Source organism: Podarcis vaucheri (assembly GCF_965113315.1).
Source record: "Podarcis vaucheri genome assembly, chromosome: 3".
NCBI classification, from domain to species: Eukaryota; Metazoa; Chordata; class Lepidosauria; order Squamata; family Lacertidae; genus Podarcis; species Podarcis vaucheri.
The window spans coordinates 61,752,228-61,772,413 of NC_138761.1; the positions used below are offsets into that span (position 1 = coordinate 61,752,228).

A 20,186-nucleotide genomic window follows, 5' to 3' on the forward strand; every position below is an offset into this window, starting at 1 on the left:
TCTGATTAAGTCATTTTTGCCACATTTGTTAATTGTAAATAGGCAGGTTTTAGCTTACTAAGCAGGATTCAAAGTGCAATGGAGAACATTACTTTTTTTAGTAAAAAAAAACTTTGTAAATTGATCTGAATGCTTACCAAGGAAGGAATCTGAAGGTAACGCTATGCTATTTGCTACATGTGCAAAGGATAGTTGACAAGGAACTGGTGTGCTAAAGGAGGATAAGGAAACTGCATAGAAGCCTAATGATTTATTTGCATCTGTCTTCACAGTGGAGGATGTAGAGTACATCCCTGTGCCTTAACTATTTCAGGAAAGGAGTCTGAGGAACTAAGGAAAATAGTGGTAACAAGACTCTAACTCTTTTGCCTTACTGACAAATGGGCAAACCACCAGGTTCAAATGGCATCCATCTAAGAGTCATCAAAGAACTCAAATTTGAAATTGTTGATCTTCTACCCAAAATATGTAACTTGTCCCTAAGGTCAGTAGCCATCAGAGGACTGGAAAGTGGCCAATGTAACACCAGTTTGTTTGTTTTTAAATAAAAGGGATCCAGGAAATTATAGGTAGGTTAGCTTAACATCTGTTCTGGGAAAACTGATGGAAAGCATTAGTAAAGATAGAATTTAAAAGCATTTAGAAAAACAAGTCTTGGTGAAGTAGAGGCAGCATGGGTTCTGCAGACATACGTATGATCTATCTAACCTCTTAGATGTATCAACAGGTATCTATGCAAACTGGGTAAATGGGAAATACAACTCAATGTAAGTAAGTGTGAAGTAATATACACTCATCTCTTCTTGACCACTTCAATACGGACCTTCAAAAGTGCACTGCTGTATATAAGCTATGATAAGCCAGAATGTAAAGAGGTTAATTTAATCAGAAATGGCCACATTGCTATTATTTTTTTTTAATTAAATTTGTATACTGTCCTTCATCTGTTGATCTCAGGCAGTTCACAGCATAAAAATACAAGATAAAAGCACATTATCATTTAACCCCTATATACTGTGTGTCTTTATATATACACATATCTATCTCTCTGTTTTTCTTAAAGAAATCAGCCCTGAGTGCTCACTGGAAGGACAGATCCTGAAGCTGAGGCTCCAATACTTTGGCCACCTCATGAGAAGAGAAGACTCCCTGGAAAAGACCCTGATGTTGTGAAAGATGGAGGGCACAAGGAGAAGGGGACGACAGAGGACAAGATGGTTGGATAGTGTTCTCGAAGCTACCAGCATGAGTTTGACCAAACTGCGGGAGGCAGTGGAAGACAGAAGTGCCTGGTGTGCTCTGGTCCATGGGGTCACGAAGAGTCAGACACGACTAAACAACTAAACAACAACAACATCTCTCTGTGTGTACAGAGTGTTATTTATCTACCTTTTCTATATCACTGTTACTATTTCCACTTAATATGCATTATCAGAAAATTAAAGCAGAAATTTTAGTACAACTGTGGCAGATTCTTACTTAGCACATGTCATTTAACTGTCAAAGTCCCAGATATAATATCCTGTGTTGGAAACTGCCCTGCGATTACTATGTTTGTTTGTTTTAGTAACCTAATTTATATCTCAAACAACATAGCAACATGCTGTGGTGGGTGGGGCTGTGGAATCTACAAAACGAATTCCATTAATTCTGATCACATGTTCTGAAGATAAAATTTATTTAAAATTAGTTGGTTTTTCAAACACAGGCACAAATATGACCAAGAACCTGGTTCTGTGCTAGATGCTTTGGAAGCTGATCCAGTAGCCTATGCCAAAGCAGCAAGAGCAATATGTACATATACTTTTAACTATGGGATTTTAGAAACAAACTTGTGGAGCTGCAGGTGGTGATGGGGTTTGGTCGTAAGGTTACATCCTGAAAATGGGTTATGTTGAAATCGGCTGGATTTGTTTCTAAGTAAACTGTTTAGGACCAGCACATAAGCTTGAAAGCTTCTTGGAGCTCAGCCAACACAGCACTCTAAACCTGCATTTGTTTTAAATTAACCAAGAAATTCACGTATTTTAAAAGGACAAATATTCAGAAAACCATTAAGGAAACTCGGCCTGTTCCTCCCAGCCATTTTGTTCTTTAATACTATCACCCTCCTTAGCTCTTTCCTTGAAAACATTCCTCTGTTTTTGATCTGTAATTAAAGCAAGGATAACAAATAACTGATGAATTGCAAATAAGCATGAAGATGGCAGAATTATACAAACCAAGGACTTGAGTTTCACGGTTAATGGATGGGTGGATGGTATGTCAACAGTTGAGCCACATGAGTATAAACAGTAAAGATGACTGTTGGGTTCATGCCCCTCAGGCCAGAAAGTTGCATTGAAGGCAGAGAGAGGAAAATTTTCAGTGGCATCCATGGCATAAATCCTATTCAATTGGTAGAATTACTGTAACATAGTAGCCAAGGCACTCAGCTGCAAGTTAGGAAGCCCTCGATGCTAACCCCCTAGTTTCCCATGACTGCCAGTTACCGAGAGGAAGAGGGAGTTCAGTGTGGTGAGGATGCAGTGGCAAAGCCAATCTGCCTACCCCATGCCACCAACCGCTACTGCTAACTCCACTTACTGGCAGTAAGACCCATTGAATTTGACAAGACTTACTTCTGAAAAGACTTGGTTAGGGCTTGTACTATAAGTAGTCGTAGGGAAGATACTATCTCTTAGCTTTGGTTGCTTATCTGTAATGTACTTAATGCTGTTCTTCTTTACAGAGTTGTTGTAAGGATAAGGTAAATCTGTCACTAGTGACAGTAGAAATTAAATCCTCAAGCTACCGTACTCATTTTTGAATGATTCCTAAAATGGTTTATTGTGAACTACCTGAACCTATTAAGGTCAGTCCCTAAAGTGCTCAGAACAATCACCCTAGCTGCTATTGAACACAGCAAGCAGCTAATTTACAGGTAACATTATTCCCTTATTTTTCATCTGTGTTTTTACCTCAAAAGCTTATGCCAAAATGATGGCTCTGTTCCTCTGTAAAGTGTTAATATGGCCCCATGCTAAAAATAAGATATTTCTCTCTATTACAAAGAAAAGAAAAGAAAAGAAAAGAAAAGAAGCCTTCATCATCTCATCCCAGATGTGATGCTATGATAGACAAAGCATCAGACTGAATTAGAATTATCAATGAAGATAATGAGATAGCTAACGCATCAGAAGCCATTAGGCAGTGAAGTGGTGAAAACCCCCAACAGCCAAATGTTTCTATGGTCATAGGAACACTTGGATAAACAGAAACTGACAGGACTTAACCATTTGTTTTTTAAAAGGGCTTTTAATGAGGCCTGCTGCAATGTTAGGAGTTGGAAATAAAACAACATGCCAACCTACACTTCAAGAAGTGTGTACGAACGATGTGATGTGACATCAAGTGTGCCAGGCACATTAGTGCCCCTCCCCAATTCTTTTTTAATTGAGACAGTTTTTTCCTACTTTCCCTTTGGCTGCTTTTTTGTGGAGGGTATACTGCTTTGTTTGCCTGTGTTTTATGTGGAGGGAGCATGTAGATATGTTTTTTCCAGTTTTGGGAGGTTGGGGTGGAGCTTATGAGCATCACCAGTTTTCCGTCAGAAAACTGGGTATTTTGCAGTGTCTGTGATTTCCAGTTGTGTTCCCAAGGTCCAAAGGGTTGGGGACCCCAATCTAGAGCATTTCTGGTGGGGGAGGTCAGTAGAAGGTGATTTTCCCATCCCCATCTCCCACTGACAGCCCCCAATCCCTCCAAAACACCTCTTCCGTTGGTTGGGACATCTTCCTGCATGAGATGGGCTGTGGGGAAAGAGATAATCACTGAAAACTAGGAGCGCTTTTTGGGTGACTCAGGGGGCCACCAGGGAGAGACTGTCAGGGGCGGGCACTTCTCTGTACAGAAGTATTTGTTTGTATGAAAGCATAACACAGCAAAAGCCGCGTTTTAAATTTTATCTACCATGTGTTCTAATATTCTTTGACTACAGACAACTAGAAGAAGCACCTGTTCCTCAGAATATAGCACAATAGTGTTGAAAAATACCCTGGGTCACACACTTAGCCCTGCACATGAAGTCACACTTCTTCTCCTGTCCCCACAATTGCAGTTATTAATTTCAGCAAGATGGGCGTCTTCTCCATGTGTGTAAGCTTCCTGTGCATTTTATAGAACTGATTGGTCAAGGGGCAGGGTAAACATGCAGCTTAGAGCCACCTCTCAACATACGGTACTTATCTTCTACATGAACACCACTCAAATCTTTGGTAAAAAAGATACCTTATTAATATTGTGTCATATACACAGCACAAGAACTTGTACAGTTAAGTTTAAATTAGATGAGGGTTGATCCTCCAGCTGTTAAAGAAAACCTTTTCTTTCTTTCTTTTTTTTAAAAAATCCTCTCTATAAACATCTTTGAGTATTTTTCATCATGCACATTTCAGCATATACAATCTCAACAATGAAATAAACCAATTAACAATGTTCTTTAAAAGCAAGGAAAGTGTTCTGGTCATTCTACTCACCATTCCATGATTCAGCCACGGCGGTATAAAATTATCAAGGAGCTTTGGGTAAACTAGTTCTCTGTCATAGATGTAGATGCTCCAAAACATTGTTACGACAAGCTGGAGCAAGGAGGGAAACAGAAAGAAAGAAAGAAAATGTTTGTTCTTTGTTAAAGAAAGGCAAAGTACTGTATTAACATTTAACACTTCCTTTTAATGGTGTACTGTGATTTAAATGCACAGTACATATCTGGCATAGCCCAATGCTGTGTCATTGGGGATAATCTCTCTGCCTATTCTCCAGATAGCAGTCTTGTGGTCAGAAGTGAATTTTGCCACATAAAGCAGTCTATCCATACATGCTATCCTGAGACATTACATAGAAACTCTGGAAATAAGCATAATATTAAAACATGGGAAATTTTTTTCTTCTCTTTCAAAATTTCCACATTTTTTAAATACCAGTAAGTGAAACTTTAGACAAGATTTCTTTTTTAACTACTCTGTAATTTAAAAAAGCATTAAGTTCTTGATTTGTCATCCAACAATTTGGTCATTTCATATTCCAAAAGCATGTACATCTTCTGTCCTACTTTTTATATTTAGGTTATAAAACACATATTTTGATATACAAGCCTCTGAGCTAGTAACAATCACACACAATTTTTGTGAAGTCAATAATGGTGACGCATGCGAAGGAGTTCATTTCGAAGTAGAGGGAGCTAGTAAGTATTGTCCTGATTCAAAACAAGAACAACTCAAACACCCTGCCCATCATTTATGGACACAGTGAGAACTGTAATCAAGTCATGTCAATGGAAATATGTTCCATTTTGCTAAAGTCAAATGCGTGCCAGCTGGCTTTATTGAGCAAGAAACAATGAATTATTATTGTTTATTAAATTTATATACTGCCCTTCATTTAAAGATCACAGGCCAGTTCACAAGGACATGGATAATCTGAATGTTTAAGAGAAATTATGTGGATTGCTGACGGGAGCTTCAGGTCGAGAACATGTGACGCCATTGTGAAAACATCTGCACTGGCTGCCCATCTACTCTGAGCCAAGGTTCAGGGTTCTTGTATTAATCTACAAAGCCCTTAACAACTTAGGTCCAGGGTACCTCAGGGATCGCCTGAACCCTTATATCCCAGCTTGATCACTGAGATCATCTGCAGCAGTGTCTCTGATCGTTTCCCCAAGTTGGTGAGGCTCATTTGACAACAATCAGAAACTGAGCCTTTAGTGTCATTGGCTCACTCCTGCGGAATACAACGCGGGTACTGCTGCAGTCTAAACCACTGAGCCTCTTGGGCTTGCTGATCAGAAGGTCAATGGTTCGAATCCCCGCGACGGGGTGAGCTTCCATTGCTCTGTCCCAGCTCCTGCCAACCTAGCAGTTCAAAAGAATGCCAGTGCAAGTAGATAAATAGGTACCACTCCAGCGGGAAGATAAATGCCGTTTCCGTGCACTGCTCTGGTTCGCCAGAAGCAGCTTAGTCATGCTGGCCACGTGACCCAGAAAGCTGTCTGTGGACAAACACCGGCTCCCTCAGCCTGAAAGCGAGATGAGAGCCGCAACTCCATAGTTGCCTTTGACTGGACTTAACCATCCAGGGGTCCTTTACACATCTGATTACTGATCTTTGTTTTTAACTTTGTTGTTTAAACTTGTTATGCCCGAGCTTTCCAAACTGTGTGTCACTACATGTTAGTGTGTTGGCTGCAGTATGTAGGTATGTTGTGTAAATGCTCTCCACACTCTTCCTAAGGCTGGAAAGGGGCTAGTTTAACCTCCGGTTTGCTGGTAAAACTGAATTACAGTTTCATGAAATGATGCATGTCTAAAAAGGGTGTCACCAACATGAAAAGTTTGGAAAGCTCTGTGTTATGCTTTTATTGTATGGCTTTATGTTATTTTTACTGTTGTAAACCGCTTTGATACACTGCTGTGATAGAGCCGTACATAAATAAATAAACAAACAAACAAACAAACAAATAAATAAATAAGTTTATTGTGCTCCTATATTTCAAATGCACAGAGAATTGCTGTCATAGTTTGGAAAGAACAAGTGTTGCAAGTGTTGTGAATATGAACTAAATAGCCAACAGTGGAGGTTCATTTGCCTGAGTTTTTGACGTGAACATCTGTTGTGACCTTTTCATTCACCCGAAAATGGAACTTTTGCTTAGGAAAACAGATCTTCTCTTAGCCATACAAGAATTTGGGAGCTGTTCTCTCACTGCTATACTAGAAAGCTGCTCTCTCAATGCATAGCGCCCTAGCTTCAAATATATTTGTCCATCTGTTAGGATGAGTACTGATGCCTGCTCAAGCTAACTTAAGATTTGTGCCAGGAAAAATAAGTTATGATGGACCACATGCAAGGCACTGTAAGTAAAAATGCTCTGCAAGAAGTAGCTCCCTTTCTTGTGCCAATACTGGGGTTGGCAAACATCCCCCCCCCCTTTGATGCAGTTGACATGCAACTGACTTGAAAGGCAGGACAACGGAGAAAATGATACAAATCCCCCATTTTTCTAAGACGACGTATTGTACTGCAAGGGGTTAGGGTGACCTTGTGAAACACAACTGGCATATGAAACATATGCATCATGAAATGAACTTTCAGGGCTACATTAAAGAAACAAAAACAGGCCTGATATTAATGAATTAAAGTGAGTTGAGCTGAATCATAACTGAGTGAGTCCAACAGAGTTGGCGAGCACATGAAGTATCTTGTGAAGCAACGAAAACTTATACTTTGCCAGTGAGGTAAAAGTGAAAAAAAGAGAGCAGAAGATAGGAAGTTCCATCTGTCTCCTAACCAAAGTCAGCCTATGGATGGAAATGGTTCAGCAAAACTGGCTGCAACCATCTGGTGTTCCAGGTGGCCAGATTTCTTTAACGAAAGTCCAAAACACAGGTATGCCTGGGGTACGAAAAGGATGCATAAAAGAACAATTCTAATTTTAGTCAGTTTCCACTCCAGAAAATACAGGCATGTAGCTATCATACGAATCAATTTTATTTTCTTTACAAATGCACATACAACAATGGGTAGGTTTCTCTCTAACCAGGCCTTTGGCTAATTAACATTTTGTGGCCTTTTAAATGAGTTTTTGTTTTATTATGCAGTTTGTGTTCTTATTTTGTATTTTTATGTTGTGAACCAGCCTCTGACCTTTGGATGAAGGGCATTTATTTGTTTGTTTGTTTGAGCCTTAGGATCCTCTACTTCATATTTCAGAGAGATCAGATTGGATTTTACAATTCAAATCTCTTAGAAAATTAGAACACCCCTACAAACCATCATGCTCCTCTAAAAATCCTGTGAAACCAGCCCAGAAAATAGCTGATAATGCTTTGAGAACTAATTAGTGCAGTAATTCTGAAGCTAATCAGAATCATAAAACAGTGCCTGACACATGTATCCAATCAATTGTTGAACACAGAAAAAAAAGACAAAACAGAGAATATGTGTTTCATGAGAACCCTGCTTGGCTCCCTCTTGTGCAGCCTTTAAGCAGTCCCGAAAATGTTTTTTCTTAATCCCACCAAGTTTTCTATTGATTTCATTGCTGGCCCCCTATATATGATTTTATCTGGTGCTGCTTTTATTATGTGTTTGTTCAGTTCTTTAGTTTAAACATTTATATTGTAAACTGCATTGTAAGAGCATGTCTTTATTAGAAATAAAATAAATGCAGAATACTGTTTTTCATCAGTGGCACCAATTAGATTCCATGGCTTTATTTGCAGGATGTAGCAAAGCTCTTCATTGTGAGACAAAGGCTTACATTATCATGCCCAATGCGTGGAAATGCTGCCTTGTGAACGTGCATAATGCATGAGGTTGTGACATTACTGTCAAGTCATGCAAAATTAAAATGTGATTTTCTACATCTCCTGTGAGTTTCTGCATCTCCTGCAAATACATCCAGCAATCAGGCAAAGTTGCAATAAAGTTAAATAGTTCTACAACCAGGGCCTTCAGTTCCTTCAGCTTCTAAACAAAACTTGTGAATGATTTGTATAGCTAGAACCAGCTAGCTTGTAATATCCAGTCTCGCTTCCCAGCAGCATGGACAACGTGATGAATAATACGAACAAAACAATGTCCCTCTTCCATGGTGAAGAAATATTTCCATTTCCCTATTCTACTTTAAAGCTTCAGAAAGCAACATGACAAGGTGTCATCTGACTAAGAATTTGAAATCAGGAAACAAACTAGTGATTCAAAAAGAGGGAAGGGTTCTTCTTAATAACAACACACATTAGTGCAAAGGTGGTTGAACAAGATGTAGCTGCAGTTTGTCATTCTATAAATGTTGATCTTTTAAAAAAGCTTCATTAGAAAGAACAGAATTCAGTGTTGTTGTTTTAAAGAACATAATACCAGTCATGGGGAATGGCCCATCCGGCATCCTGTTCTCACAGTGGCCGACCAGATGCCTGCGAGAAACCTGCAAGCAAGGACCTAAGCACAAGAGCTCTCTGCCCTCCTGCAATCTCCAGACACTGGTATTCAGAAGCACTCCTGCCTCCATGGAGCCAGAGCATGGTTACACCACCATGACTCCACAAATCTGTCTAATCCTCTTTGAAAGCCATCCAAGTTAGTGGCCATCATTGCCTCCCATGGGAGTAAGAACCATACCCATGTGTTGCTTCAAGTACTTTCTTTTATCTCTCCTGAATCTTTCAGCATTCAGCTTGAGTTCTAGTGTTAACGAGGAGAAAAACTTCTCTCTATCCACTTTTCCCGTGCCATGTATAATTTTATAAACTTCTATCGCATCACCTCTTACTCTAAGCTCAAATGCTGCGACCTTGCCTCATAGGGGAGTTGCTCCATTCCACTGATCATTTTAGTTGCCATTTTCTGGACCTTTTCCTACTCTTTTGGAAAGCCTCTCTCTTATTTAGACTGCTATAGTTTCAGTGATCATGTATAAGAGTGCAAGTTTGATTACCCAATGCATTGGGTTGTTTTCCCCCTTACATTTCTGTTTTACCTTATTTTTAACATCATCTGTTATGATGCTGTACTGCTATGAGTAAATAAAAACCTAACTGAAATATAATAGTAGAAATTGAAAATAGGTTAAAGGACCAAAAACATATTAGAAACAACTAAATGATGTTTTCCATTCTTTACTACACACTGGCACACTTAGGGCTTCTAGAAATAACAATACAGTAATACAGAAGCCATTATAGCACACAGTATTTGAATTTAATAAATTGTGGAATTTTCTGCTTTACACATTACTGCTGTATGAATTAAGAATAGAAATAACAGAGAAATGTATAGGTTCTGTCCTTGCTTAAGAAGATGAGGAATTGTTGGAATGGGGGCAGTCCTACAGAGTGCTCCAAGATTCTATCTTCTCCATCCAGCGTCACTGTTTAACACCCTCATGGAACTGCTGGGAGAAGCTGTCCAAAGACTTCAGATTAATGCCATCAGTGTGCAAATAGCTCTTGGCTCTATTTCTTCTTTTCACCACAGTGGGAAGTAGAGAAAACTTTGAATTAATGTCTAGCATCAGTGATGAACTAGATGAGAGTAAATGCACCAAAACTCAATCCAGACAGGACAGAGATATGGGTGGTGGGAGGTTTGATTAATCCGGGAGTTTGGGGCTTTGGGGCTCACCTTTTGAGGCAGGTTTTATAAACTCATGAAGTTCTTCTCCGAAACTGGTTGGGGAGAACTCTGCCAGCATCTCTATCTATGCCTGCTCCTACAGGGTGATTACTGACCTCTATGAGGCATTTCATGGTATTTCTAAAACATGACAAAATGCTTTATGTGTGGATACCTTTGAAAAAACTGTGCTTTCTGTGATGCGTGTGTGTTCAAACCTGTGGTTGATTTTCTTGTTTTTAACTGTTGTTTTTAATACTGTGTTGCGAGCTACACAAAGTGGTCCTTCGAGGGATGTTTAATAGGCTATAAAGAATAAACAACACAGAGAGAAAGATGAAATTCTGTATAGTCAGAACAACCCAGGAATCCCCCCAGCCAGTGCACCAAGTGGGCCTTGTCCCCCATGCAAGATGGAGCAACCTTTAAGCTCTCTGCGTTGTTTACTGGGCCCTGGGAGGCTCCCACAAGATCTCGCAGGAGCCTCCTAGAGTCCACATGAGACTTTGTGCAAGTTAAATGTGTGCAAGTTGCTAGTCGACTGTATACTATGAGCTATGTGGGGGCTACATGTCTCAAACTGGAAGTTAATTACTTTGCATGGTACTTACAACTCCAATAGGGAAAGCTAAGACAGCCATCATCCAATCACGGAGGGAAATGAGTTTTCTTAGTTGTCTTTCTTGTTCTTGGCTGTCATTTCCTTTAGTAAGGAGGCTGGAAAGGTCTGTCAATACGCAGATCCCGAAAAAGACCGCTTGAATAACCTGCATTAAAAAATTAAAGATATATTAGAGTGCCAATATACACCATCTCTGCTGCAAATAAGACCAATGCAGTTGTTTTTACAGTAGTGATTTTGTTAAGCCATTTTCTAAGATATACATCGAAAATACCAGAGGTTACCCTTGTGTGATGAATCTTCTTACATAGGAAGCCAAGCAGAAAGAAAGCCACAAGGAAAGGGTGTGTGGCAGTAATCAGGCACAACAGAAAAACCACTAACATGGAAATGAAGAAATAGAAAAGAGGCCATCACAAAGGAATTTTAGAACGCGATGCAGACAGTTAAAAGGGGTGTGTGAGAGAGAATTCAAGACAGAATCAGGGCTGGTGGATGAACATGACTATCCTGTTTGCAAAAGGTCTCAAGGGTGTCAGGGCTTGTGGTCTAGAGCGCCACCAGTGCTAAATTCTTCAGAATGACCTAGAGTTAGCAGCTTTATAAGACCTGGTAGGACTCTGTTGGTATTCTGTCACCAAACCTCTGATGAATTAGGTCATCTGATCCCTGCAATGCCACCATTTGGCCATCTGCAGAGGTGATGCTAAAGCACAGCAGTGGTAGTTTGTCTAAAAAGCTAACATAGTAACACAGTAAAAGTCCTGCTTTTCACTATAAAAGTACCTACTTCAAAGTCCCAAGTGTTTCCCAGCTCCTCAACTCTATTCATAGCAAGATGAAATTTGAATAAAAGAGAATGGGTGGCAGTTATCTTCAACCTTCCCTGTCAACACCTGAAACACTTAAGAAATGGCGCTGCTCAAGTCTGGCCCACATAATTTGTTATGATTAACACTCTACCCTAGATTATATTATGAAGTTGACCCTTGAGAACCTGATCAGAATTCAGCAAGAATTCAAAGAATCTGCTAACATGCTTAGGACATAAAAGTTTTTTGGCTGCTTTTCCCAAAATGCGTGGGCTGAAGACAGGACAGTAATAATCACATCCTGGTAAGGGTCTGGAATATTAGAGATTTACAGCCAACTGATAACTAGCCAACTGATGTGAGTTACTAATAATGCTAACAATTGTATTGCCAGATTTTCTTGACTGGCTTTCCAATATAGGATGGACATGGATCAAGCTTCCAACAGGTTGCCCATTTTTATCTGCAGAAATGAAATCCTATGCATCCTGTAATCTAACCCAGTAATTGAGCTAGCAGGTCCCCAATCATATAAACATGTGTTCTTCTCTAAAAATGGTTGAAAGCAGCCCTGTATAGGGAAGTTTTAAATGTTTGACGTTTTACTATGTTTTCATAAGTACTGTAAACTGCCTAGAGTGGCTGGGGAAACCCAGGCAGATGGATGGGGTATAAATAACAAAAATATTATCTGGGTATCTGAAGATGTGTGCATGCACACGAAAGCTTATACCAAGAACAAACTTAGTTGGTTTCTAAGGTGCTACTGGACAATTTTATATTTTTTATATATATTTCAAAAATGTTACTGCTATTATTAAATGTATTACAGCAAGCTGTAATGCAGCATTTCTTCTGCATGCAAGCTGGCTTTCAAACTGATTCTTTCCAGTACTACCTGCTTAGAATTATATTCCTGTGCCTGACCAACTGGCCTTCAGAAGCAGAGCAATGTGAAGGACAGCAACACAATTTGCAGGAAGACCCTAAAATAAACAACACCTTGCTGCAATGATGATGAAGACCATCTCAAAGATGTGGCCACGTTAAGAGACCAATACTTTTCTAGGAATAATCAAGGATAGCTACATTACTAAAACCTATTAATTGATTAAGCCTCACACTAAATGGCTGCCTTCATTCTGTCCACCTGTGAATAGGAATCAAAGGCGCCAGTCCTAGGCCTTCTTACCTAGAAGTAGATTCCACTGAACTAAATAGGACTTATGGCACAATCCTAACTATGTCTTCTCAGAAGCAAGTCTACTAAGATGTAAAATCTTGTGCACTTCCGAAAGCTAACAATCACTCTTCTGCATAGAACAGACCACAGAAACCCTCATGAATACGAATGGGTAAGATAGTTTAGAACACAAATTTGTTTCTAATTTGAATTATTGCTAAACACACTATCATGGATATGGGAATAAAAAAATGTAGGCATATCCCAAGGAAATACTTATTAGCTATGAAATCAATGACAACATAGAACCGTCTCCCGAAGGCAATGGTGGAAAGCATCTTGACATCCCTTTTAATGTTAAGTGAGACAAGGCATTCCATAATGTGTGTTGGGGGACAATACTGCATTGGCAACATTTTGAGATATGACCTAATGGGCTTTTTATTTTTGTAACTGAGATCCCCCCCCAAGCTATAAGAAAAGAACTGCTTCAAATAACAGCTTCAAAGAAAATCACACACCCATTCTCTAAGGGGATATAAGTTGTACATTTCCTAATCAATCATAAACTAAGCCTGTCTCCATCAGCAGTGGTGTTATAACAAGGTCACAGAGGGGAGCCAGCCACCCATGCCTCCATTCAGCTAAGCTGAGTATGTTGACCACTTCACTACTTATGTCCCCAAATGCATGCAGCAAAGTGAACAGGACATGGATGGAGATATGTATCCCTGTAGCATTTCAATAGTGAGACACAATTATAAGAGACACATCTGATGAGCCATTTGAGGGGAATCTTTGCCAAACATCACAGCGTCTCGTGATAAATGTGTCTTAACAATCACATGTCCTTAAGACTACGAATCACCAGCCATTTCCAAATCACTTCCTCACATGTGGGTTAAGAAAGCCATAAGAACAACATGGAAGACACCTCTAGGGTGTCAGTGGATGCATACTTCAGTCCTATAGACAGCTGCATGAAGTAGCATAGGCATAATTACAAATGTGAAGACTGAAAGACAGCCTCCTTCCCTATAGAGCCTGTTGAAGTGTAAGGATCTGCAAAGGGGGTCCTCCTTGCTAGTTTCTCCACCCTATAGGCTCATAGGGTGTGTGACCTGGAAGAGGGCATTCTTTGTGGAGTTCCTAGGTTGTGGAATTCCCTCCCCACAGAACCATGACTGGCATCTTCATCATGCTGTTCCCGTAGTATGCTGAAGATGCATCTCTTTGCCCTGGCCTTTGACATCTATAGGGCCCACCCTATTCTTGTGCCTGTCTCAAACTGTTTTTAATACTGTCTTCTAAATTGTTGTAACCCACCCTGGAACCTTACAGTGAGGAAGGCACAGTAATGTGGTGAATATGTAATAAAATTAAATACTGATGTTGCTATGGATAACAGCAACAATAACAACATATTTTTCTATCACACCTTTTACTTGCTAAGGTTTGTTTGAAATGACTATCAAGCTTCCCCCAATCTGGTGCCCCCCTGATAGTTTTGACTACAACTTCTGTCATTCTTGATCATTGTCCATTCTGGCTGGTACTGATGGGAGTCCAACTACTTCTGGAGGGTACCAGGTTAGGGAAAACTGACCCTTGAACAACCAAATGTCTTCCTCTTAGGTTTGCAGAAATATGGCTCTGAGGTAGACAAGACAGGGAAATGTGCACAATTTCCTCTTCATAGAAGGATTATGTGCACATTCTCCACAAGGCCTGGTGAATGTGCACAATGGCTGGTGGTTACACACATTAACCGCACAATTTATAATCCCCATAATATAATCATAAAATGGGTTTGAATGTGTGTAAAACAAACAAAGATTCAGGTGAATTCCTCAACGTTATAGTCAGAGCAGACCCTTTTAATTAATAGATATAGATGGATGACTATAATTAAACAACCATGATGGTACATAGCTACCTGATCCAGATCTTTAGGCATTCTGGAGATCATTAATACCCAGAAACATTTCTCCCAGAAGGATGATTTGAATGGAAGGATATACTATCAACTCAAAAAGGCAGCAGCTGGAAATGGTAGCAAAAGCATTTAGATCTTTCAGCACGCAAAACAAATTGCTTGAAAACCTGCCAGGTCACATAACCTTCACCTTGCAAGTCTGCCAGATCCACAAGTGTGTTTTTCCTTTGAAGCAAGCGGAATATGATTTATTTCCCCAGATTATCTGTTATGACTTTTCCTGTCACCTCTGTGTACTTCTTGTAGTCATTTGTCAATCCTCTGGCATGGTGTAGTGAGGTGAACACACATTAAGCTTAAGCAGAAAATGTGGTTGAAGATACTATCAAATAAGGAAACATTAAGTCAGACGACTTATCTCTTTTACTACTGGAAGTGTGATTGACTGGGCCACTGTCCTTGAGATCAAACCAGTTAGTTCCTCAGCAGGTCTATTTCCATCTCACTGCTTATAAAGTTTAGACTGGCATTAAATGGACAACAGTCACCTAATCCTATAGAATCCAGTGTATTAAGTTCAGATAAATCACGAGGGACTACGACATGGTTTTGACGCTAAGCTGTTCAATGTTTATATATCTATGCCAGGTGAAAGCTTCTTTCCCTTCTCATTTGCTTCAGGTCACCAATGGGGTGTTCTAGACCTCAGCAAGCAATGTTTCCCACCATGCACATTAATCAGCAGTGAAGAGTGGGGTGGAGGTGCTCACCTGAGCTCCAGCTGTCCACATCCCTGCTACATCCCAGGACAGAGAGGGTGAGGAATGAACTGGTGTTGATGCTGGCAGAGCAGATGCACTAGACTGGCTCCGCCAATGTGTTTGCACTGTGCCAGCCTTGCTGTCCTCTTGCTTCTCCCCAGCTCCATCTCAGTATACAGCAGCAAACATGGGTGACTGGAGATTAGATGAGCACAGCTGCCCCACCCCATCATCTATCACTGACATTAACTATGACCATAATTCAAGAAGTAGGGAGGAAACTACTAAACCAAAGTTAACATTTATTGAAATCTGGAACAAAGGGGAAAGACTGTGTTGCTTTGCCTTTCAGCAACTGAGGAAGACAGTCCTTCAATCTTGTTTTTAAATGTGTGTTTTTGGTAACTTTTTGTTTCATACCCAACATAGCCTTGAGTGTCTATGCCTAGCATTTCCAACCAGGCTGCTGTTTGGTCACCACAGACAGTCAAAAACTTGAGAATGCAGTAAGAGGGAGTTGAGGGCCTTATCCACCAAGCTTTCAGTTGCCAGGCCCATGTATTGGCCTGGCTGGAAGAGAGACACTGCAACTGAACCCAGGGGGAACTGTGTGGTGACAGTCATCCCAGCAGCACTTGACGTAACTAGGCCCATTACTTCTGGTCAGGCCAGTTGGGCACTGAAACTGGCGTCTTAGGGGAAGGCTATGGTGAATTCATATTGACATATGTTTGTAGTCAACTAACTTTTACACAGAGTAGAGACACTGGAATTAATGGGCCTAAGTTAGTCATGGTCATAAATTTCAATGGGTCTATTATGAATAAAGGCTTGCTGAATACAACTCACAATACTTTACTTAATATGATGCTTCAGAAAGCACTTAGGGCTTTGGCATTATGGGAATGCCTCCACGACACCAAAGCCTTTGCAAACAGAGGAACTTAGGCTGGAAGAGAGAACTTAGTCTCATCAGGTCATCACTCTGAACAAAGATATCACTGGTGATTTATTCCATGAGTTATTTAATTATTTACAATTGCCTTAAACTTGCTTGTAGCAGGATGGATGCACCAAGTGTAGCACCTATGAACTACACTTCTGTTTGCACAAGGGAGGACCAGCAATTTCTCAGGTCTGGATATGACACATCCTGGTTTGTTTATCCGCTCATGTCAAGGAAGGAGTGAAATGGAAGTGATCAGACTATGTTCACAGTATAGTTTATTAAACCAACATTCTTGGCTTATTGTCACATGTGAACATGGCTTTCATAGGTACATGTTTAAAGGAACAGCATTTTTAATATATATTTTTAAAAAACAGAAAACCTCTAGCCAAAGTCATTTTCTAATAATTGCTATTCCCCTCCTTCCTCCCTTCAGTTTAGCTGTACATACAAAATCTGTCTTTATTGCTTTCCATATCCTGTTTACAAGGCAGGATAATTTCATTAAATCTATATCATCCATTCAGCAAATATGTTTATATGGAATACTTTTTATTATTAGATTACATCTTTTACATTTTCTTTTCTAAAGCTCAGTTTTGTTTGGCTCCTACTCAGCATTGCAGGCTACGCCATTATTTTTACTTAAATATTAATATTACACGCAATGCTACAAATGTGATCAGTGATATATCCTGGGAAGCATGCCAAGAATCAACAAACAGTGGGAAAGGCCATGTAACAGACTAGGTAACATTTGGGACTGCTAGTTAAGTAGAGGGGAAGAGACATACATTGCAGCTGTCTGTACTAAACTGGGCTTAAGGATAAGGTTTCCAGTGGGAGGAAAGCCCCCAACTTTTTATGAATAAATTGCTTGCTCAGTTGGAGGGAGGGGGTAAGCTTGATTTAAGATTAGCTTAGTGAAATCTTTCCCCTAATACATAGCAGAGAAGTTGTATATGTGAACTTCCTCTAACATGCAGAGTAGATCGCACACTTAATCCAAAACAAAATGGCTTCTTATAATACTTGTTTAAATAAGGTGAAATTAAAACATTTCCTATGAGGACTGTTGCCCAGCTTTAATATGTTGTACAGTAGTACCTTGGGTTACAGACACCTCAGGTTACAGACACTTCAGGTTAAAAACTCCGCTAACCCGGAAGTACCTCAGGATGAGAACAGAAATCGTATGGCGGCGGTGCGGCGGCAGCGGGAGGCCCTATTAGCTAAAGTGGCACCTCAGGTTAAGAACAGTTTCAGGTTAAGAACGGACCTCCAGAACGAATTAAGTTCTTAACCCGAGGTACCACTGTATTTGTGATTTTAAAATAAAGACTAAAAACTATTTCTGATGACATTTTAGGAGAGCTTTAAAATGTCATGAATTAAGGCTAGTAAAGGTTCTCATGGGTGTGAGATAGCATAATGTGGCTGCACTTTATAGGTAGGAGTAGCAATCAAAGGGATATTGTCATTGCATTCCAAATGGTTTCTCCATGCTATGAAGAGTTCTTGGGATTTGAACACATGAATGCTGGTACAGAATTGGAAAGTAATGAAAGCAAGCTAGTTCATCTGCCTGCTTTGAAGCACTACCAAAAGCCTACCCCCTGCCCTTAAGACCAACACACAGAACACAGCATACCAAGAGCAGAATGTTCCCCACTCAGGTGCCTGCAAATAGTTTCAGATAACTATATGAAGATACAAACACCATTACAGAAAGGTTACTGGCATGAGGTGGGTGGGGGGCAAAACACACTTTCCAGGATATCCTGGAAAGAAAAAGATAGGATAGATTGACAACCACCATCCATGGGTTATACTATGAGTTCAGATTTCCAGAGAATTAAACAATGGAATATATAAGCCAGGCTTTTTAAAGAACAGGAAGAGAAAGTGAGTGAGAATGCACACGCATAGCCTGCTTTCCTGCTAGAAGAAAAACTGAGGGCAACGGCATTTACACACTTCTGACAAAATAAAAATGGGTATGCATGGTGTGTGCCCCATGGCTCCTTTTAGTAGCATGCTACTCTTACAGCCTAGTCCCACACAATGTTAAGTGCACCAAAACACACCTAAAAGGGCTTAGGTGTGCCTAACTGCACAGGATCAAGATGTAATTGTGCCCTTAAAAATTAAGATGGCTTTCTAGAATTTCCCTCATTTTGGTAATGAAACATAAAACTGTCAAGAGTTCAGTGACTGCAAAAGAGCACCTATCTGCATTCTAGTACACAAACTACGTTCAAACATGTGGCTGGTATGGATCATGGTACAGCTGCATTCTAGCAAAAGTTGGCCAGTAGGTGAAGGCATGGGATTCCCCTCCCTCTCAGTCACCATCAGTGCCAGCAACTGCTCCATGTTCTCTTCCTCACTTCAATGGCCTTTCTGGAATGCTTCCTTTAATAATCTCTCTCCCCCCCCCCCAGGTATTCCATTTGTTCATGTCCCATCCCCTCACCCCAGCTTGCAGGCTCCATTTCTTTCTGTACTTCTCCCTCACTACGTGACTCAAACATTAGATCATCCACTTCCAGCTCTAAATACACATATATGATATTACTAAAACAATGCAGCCACGTTTGTACTACCCAAAGTAAATAAATAACATAAACTTAAGCAAGCCCCAAGTGGAAAAACGAAGAAACCAGCTAGCAACAGAGCTGGAGAGAGAGCACTTTGATGTCTGAGATACAGGATCAAAGCAACTTCAGAAACCAAGAGGAAGCCAAATTTTCAAACTCTTATTATTCTGAAGAACTTGGAGAACAATAAATTATCTGAAAATCCTCAAAGTACTTTGGGCTATGATGAATAAACACTATTATACCTCTAAAAAGTATCGTTTTGCTCTGACTGTTTACCACTAATTAAGACAGTAATTTTTTCGAACACCATTTCCAGCAACATATTCTCTTTGAAGTGCTCTAGAGATGTTGTTCTTGCACAGCAAAGAAACAAACGCTTTTAAAATTTGCTCTTGATCGCTCACAGTCTTTGATCAATTCTTTACATGCCTCCGGGAAGTAAAACTTTGATATATTTATTTAATTAGGTAGAGTTCAAGAAATAGATGGTAACAAGTAGCTTGGGCCCTCTTGACATAGTGTCCTATGGAGAAGATGCTATAAAGACTATTTAAAACATTGGTTTTTACCAGAAGCAGGCTAACTACAAACATCACTATTGCTCTCCCTTGTGTGTTTGTTCCTAAAGAAAGAATGAAGCAGATGACTTCGAACAGCCTAGGAAAACAATGTTTACCATTAGGGTTATTGCTTGCATATGGCTTTCCCTACATTTACAACCCATCCTGCCACATACAAACTGTTCTAAGGGCACTTGGGGACTCTGGAAAGAAAAGTCAACATTCCACACACCTGACTTTAGGATTGTCCCGAGGCCTGTGCACAGCCTCCGTTACTCCACCAACTATGGGGAGAAGTGAATTACCAAACAAGTAATGAAATGTATGCAGGATCTCCTATACTAAAGGCTAAGCCATCTAGACCCTCTGCTAGATTCTAAACCTCCAGACAACAGACACAGGCTCTTAGGCACCACAAAACTATGGGTGGCATTCTACTTACTCTGGCCTCTTCTTTCCAGGGCAACCATGCTTACCCCCAGCAGAGATGAACTTGGCTTATCAGTCCAGTCTGGGTGAATAGTCCTGCCTCACTAATGCTGCTCTGGAATTGGGGTCTCTGGCCCTGGTCTGATCTCTAAGTGTCAGGGTGAGTGCAGGCCATA

The 20,186-nt window shown here is 40.2% G+C and overlaps 1 protein-coding gene across 1 annotated transcript in view; it reads right to left on the reverse strand.

Annotated features, from left to right (window-relative positions):
- AIG1 (androgen induced 1) overlaps positions 1 to 20,186 on the reverse strand; it is a 72,611-nt gene that overhangs the window by 43,004 nt on the left and 9,421 nt on the right. The window contains exons 2-3 of the mRNA XM_082215998.1: positions 10,767 to 10,922; positions 4,518 to 4,619 (exon numbers count right to left, since the gene is read on the reverse strand). Coding sequence (XP_082072124.1) covers positions 4,518 to 4,619; positions 10,767 to 10,922 — 258 coding nt within the window. The remainder of the gene's footprint in view (positions 1 to 4,517; positions 4,620 to 10,766; positions 10,923 to 20,186) is intronic.